At 48.5% G+C, this 5000-nt stretch overlaps 2 protein-coding genes across 5 annotated transcripts in view; one reads left to right on the top strand and one right to left on the bottom strand.

Moving 5' to 3' along the window:
* Nucleotides 1–2644, top strand: part of obscnb (obscurin, cytoskeletal calmodulin and titin-interacting RhoGEF b) — a gene marked incomplete at both ends in the record, with an annotated part of 61942 nt that extends 59298 nt beyond the window's left edge. Inside the window, 5 exons of the mRNA XM_079751687.1 lie at nucleotides 1–28; nucleotides 141–270; nucleotides 528–621; nucleotides 848–890; nucleotides 1528–2644. The exon at nucleotides 1–28 is cut by the window's left edge and continues 75 nt beyond it. Of these exons, the coding sequence (XP_079607813.1) occupies nucleotides 1–28; nucleotides 141–270; nucleotides 528–621; nucleotides 848–890; nucleotides 1528–2644 (1412 nt within the window). The remainder of the gene's footprint in view (nucleotides 29–140; nucleotides 271–527; nucleotides 622–847; nucleotides 891–1527) is intronic.
* Nucleotides 2645–4068: 1424 nt separating this feature from the next.
* Nucleotides 4069–5000, bottom strand: part of guk1a (guanylate kinase 1a) — a 10376-nt gene continuing 9444 nt past the window's right edge. For all 4 annotated transcript variants that reach the window (XM_079751522.1, XM_079751523.1, XM_079751521.1 and 1 more), the window contains exon 7: nucleotides 4069–5000. This exon is cut by the window's right edge and continues 356 nt beyond it. The gene's annotated coding sequence lies outside the window, so the exon portion shown is untranslated.

The following is a 5000-nucleotide window of genomic DNA, read 5'->3' as shown; positions in this document are numbered from 1 at the left end:
TCCAGAGCGCCCCCACCCCCAAGATCAGGTGTGTACATCGGCCGTCCCACAAATCAGACTGTCGATGAGTGACCTAAAGCCTCCCCCCGCTCTACCTCCTGAGCTGATCGCGTGCGTGGCCCCACGGTTCTGTGTCCAAGGTGGTTCAAGGAGGGCCGGCTGCTGACGGACCAAGAGAAGTACCAGACCTACAGCGAGCCTCGCAGCGGGGTGCTGGTCCTGGTCATCAAGGGCCCCACGGAGAGGGACCTCGGGCACTACGAGTGTGAGGTACGACGGCCCCCCATCACCAGCACCTAAATCCCAGTGGGGGGGTCGTAAATATATGGCCTTTTAAGCCCTTTAAGACTGTACCTGTGATTAAGCGCCGCACAACTGAAGTAAAGGTTAATTTAATTGATTTGAACCAGGATGCTCCTCATAAATACCATATGAGAGACTTGCCCTTGTTGCCATTGATTAATGAAAGAAACACCTAGTTGCGGTTGGAAACCTAAAACGAGTGGGATGTTTTCCTCGTGTGGCAGTTGTCCAATCGTCTGGGCCACGCCAGGTGTGCCGCTGACCTGGTCCTCCCGTGTGTGGCGTCTCGCTCTGCCAACCAGGGCGTCACCATCGAAGGTATGGGACCTCGGCCGCGAGCTCCATAACTCACTGCTTCCCCATTCTAGTCTCTCTGTCAAGCCTAGACCTAGAACCCGTAGACAGTGGACGTTCCATGTGGATTTGCACTCGCAAGATGGATCCGTTGTTTGTGCCGTAGATTTCATAGTGAGTGGAACGTGTTGATGTTCATACTACTCGCGTTCGACCCTCACACCACCCCCATTATGCCTTGTACCCATAGTGACTGAGCAGGAGACTAAAATACCAAAGAAAACCATCATCATGTAAGTGACATAGAGCGACGGAGACGTCTGCACGGAGCGCACCGTGTTTTTGACATGTCTTGACACTTATTGTGCGTATGCTGTCTGGTCACTTAACAAAGATAACATTTCCAACCACATGAATTCAATATATTATGCAACTACGTAGTGAACAGACGTGTATTGCACACACAGTGTACGATACATGTGTAAATGCCTGGTGTGTTGTGCGTCTGTGTTTCCTCCTGCGTTGTGGCATTATGTGTGCATGGTCATGTGATGTGTGTAGCTTGAGTATGAAGCGCAGTCCACTAAGTATATAATGAAAGGATAACAAACTGCCTTAAATGAATACGTATATAAATATAGAATCACACAGCATCTCTAACTGGGACTCGCGCGTCAGATCCTTGCCCGGTGGTCTCTGATGGCTCCGAGGGGCCATTAGCCCCAAGGATTTATGGTTTTAATTCATGTGGTCCTACCAGATTAACCCCTTCTCTCCCAGCGTTGAGCCCTTCCACAGGCATGAGTGCTAGCTCCGCGTGTGCTGCTAACAGCGAGGTGACAACCTCACAAGCATGCAGCCCCCCCGCCCCGCCTCACTGAGAGGGGAGCTCTGACGTCTGTCCCCCCCCCCCCCCCCCCCCCCCCCCAGCGAGGAGATCATCACCACCGTGGTGAAGAACACGCGCATGAAGCGCCACAAGTCGCCCGGCTTCTCCGCCACCGCCACCTTCCGCTCCGAGACCTCCACCCCGGAGCCTGCCGCGTCCCGGCACCGGCGGATGCCCCCCGCCAGGAAGACCACCATCCCCACCCTCTACGTGACGGAGCCCCAGGGCGGCGAGGCCCGGGCGGCGGAGCAGCAGCGCAAGCCCCGCTGGGTGGAGGTGGAGGAGACCATCGAGTACAAGGTCAACAAGTCCCCCCGCCTCTCCCGCCGGAGGGGGGTCTCGCCGGCGGGCTCCGAGCGCTCCGTGGGGGGTGGATCCGTGATGGGCCTGGGGGCCCGACCTAGGCGCTCCCCCCCGGAGAACCCCAACGCCAACAACTCCAACAACAAGCTGGTGGAGCAGCTGGCGGAGGAGGACGCCCCAGGGCACGCCGCCCTCCTCCCCGGGCCCGCCTCCCCCCGGACCCCCGGCGGCGGGGCCTCCGAGGTGTCCTCCGTCTCCCACGGCGCGGCCGGGGAGGAGATCGATGACGAGGACACGGACGACCAGGAGACCATCATCGTCGAACCCGACAGCGACGACGGAGATGACCACGAGCCAATCAGAGAGCCTAAGATCCTGTCCCGGGACGGGCGCGCGCTGACCCTGGAGGACCTGGAAGACTACGTCCCGCGGGAGGGCGAGAGCTACGGCTCCTCCTCCCCCCGCCTCCCCGCGGAGAAGCCCTGTGAGATCGCCGTGCTTCAGCGGGAGATCGGGGGCTCGGCTGTGGGCCAGCCCGTGCTGCTCAACGTGGGACGTCCCCTCGCCGCCGCCGCCCCAAGGCAGCGGGCCGGATTCTTCAGCCGCTTCCGGGACCACCTTCCCGGCGGCCTCTTCTCCTCCTCCGTCGGGCCCCGGGGCCCGGCGAGAGACGTCCCCATCCAGGTGAGCCACGCCCATCTGGAGGTCCAGCCCTCCTACTGCTCCGAGGTGCAGAGGGTGGAGGGTGGCCAGCAGAGCTACAAGACCAGGGTGGTGGCCCAGACCTATGACTACACCCCCGTAGGGAACCCCGTCACCCTTCAGTTCGGTAAGAAGCACCACGGCGACCAGTAGGCCCGGAGGGGACGGGGAGACCAGCAGAGTCGGTTTCGGTATCACAACCCCTGGTAGTCTTAGGTGGGAGCATTTCTAGATCGAAGGCTATTTGAAGTGCGTGTTGTTACCGTGCGTTCGCTGCATATGACGGTTCATTCCACTGTAACGCACAACACCGCGAGATGAGGGACAGGCCGGTCGACCGGTTGTCTATTTCCGTTTGAAGCGTCACATCGGCTGTATAATCTGGCAGAACTGAGGAGGAATTTTAATCATAACTACGGTACTATATTGTTAAAGAACAACTAAAAGTGTTATATTGTTTTGTTAACTTACTAATTTGATTTCCGTTGGCCATCAAGGAAACTGATGCTGTAAATGTCATTTTAGCGATCAACCGATATTAGCTTGTTTGGGTATTGAAAGAAACATTGAAAATGGTCTTGAAAACACATTTTCATTCCGGTTTCATTTTACAATGATTGATTTCAAACATACAAACATTGTATTACCTTGAGTTGTTGAAGGCTGTAAATCTGCAGTCGTTTGAAAGTAAGCGCTCTGCCTATACGAGCTCAGCAGAAGTGAATAGTTAAATGAATGAACAAGATGTCATCGGTTTATTTAGTCATCTGTATTTGAACAGATTGCTTTTCACAGAGATATATAACGTTTAACTGAGTTTTGTCCAGATTTTCACACTGAAAACGTCTGTTTCTGAAGAATTGGGTGTGACAACAGACCTCAGTGGGGAATCAAGCTATTAAATGTTTGTGTTTTTACCAGCATGGAACATGGATTGAGTTCATGAGGCACTGGATAATTAAAGGTATTACTGCTCTGATATTTTAATATCAGCTGATGCAGTGAAGTCACCAATGAACTTATTAAGGCTGAAAGACTGATTCAAAGTCGATTTATTTAGAAGAGTGAAAGCATGATATGTATTAGTTTTTCAAAAGCATATGTATTCATATCAGTTAATTAAATTAGAAGTTTATTTTAACTCATATTTAATAACTGGTGGATTAGGAGTACAAACGATTGATTAAAGTGCTTAAACACACGTTATTTAAATTATTTGGTTTAAGATAATCTATAACCAGTAGTTTATTTGAAAAGGTAGTGTTGTTCTTTGAGGTGTTGTAGAAGTGCATCAAGTATTTTGTGTAATCCTTTCAGAATAAATAGATTACTACCTGTACTGTACATTTTGAGATTTCATGAGAATCATGTTATCAGAGTGAATCTAAAGTAAATAAATTCAATCAAACTAGGAAATATGATTCAAATGTTTGTTGCTATCCATTATTGTAGTAAGACCATAACTCATCCCACTAAGCAAGAACAGAAGGAGAAATCCCAAAGCATTATTAGCGTTTCCCTATGTAAAGTTACTTTATACAGAACAAACTGTGCACACAGGAGAAGCAAAACCTTGTTACTACACTTTTATTCTACTGTACAAATACAAGATACATGTAAGTCAAAGCAAGTATGCTTTAGAAATGGGCACTGGCTGGAACAATGAGTATTTCCAGTCTAGTACAAATTCACACCATATTATTGCTAAAACATGAAAACCAAATTCCTTCTTCATTATGGTTTAAAACAGTACGGAATGAGTATTAAAAGTATTTTGAAAGATTCATTCATAAACCTTTTCAGGCTTAACTAAATTCATCAGTTGATTAAAAAAATAGTTGATATTCAGGTTACATTGTCCCATCCGAATCAGTGGTGTGTACATAATTCAAAAAACAACTGACAAATAGGTTTTGAGATTAATGGTTGTTCAGGCCTATGATATAAAAGTACAACTGGCATTTGGCAAGTCAAATAATAATCCAATAACAAAAATAATGTTTCATATCTGCGTGCATGTAAAGACAACTCCTTTTTATTTGTAAACGTTTCCACTTGAGTTGAATCCCTCTCTATCAACCAAGACTTGACTATCGATTGGATATCGCCCTGGAAGAAAAACCTCTGGAATCCAATCAGTTCAGCAAGTAGGTCATTGTGTTTTGGGGTTTGTTTCCCAGAACGCAATTAGAAGCCATGTTCCTGAGATTAGACCGATCCATAGTTTAACCATACTATCTTAGACATATCCAGCACCATACACAAGAGTATCCTCAATGTCCATTTTCCATTTAGTCGATGAATTGATCGTTAGGTTTTTGTTATTGTACGAAGACTACCATTACTCCTAAATAAGGCAAAGCCAAAAAGGAAAAGCTATTATATTATATTTAACACAATCAGTCTCAACTTTCGTCGACTAAACATATGGACATGTCTGGGGAAGGCCAGGATGTTATCTGCCATTAACCTGCTCCTTCTAAAGGAACTAACCATCTCACAAAACAAT

Source organism: Pollachius pollachius (assembly GCF_949987615.1).
Source record: "Pollachius pollachius genome assembly, chromosome: 14".
Lineage (NCBI taxonomy): Eukaryota > Metazoa > Chordata > Actinopteri > Gadiformes > Gadidae > Pollachius > Pollachius pollachius.
This window is presented reverse-complemented; position numbering and strand designations above follow the sequence as displayed.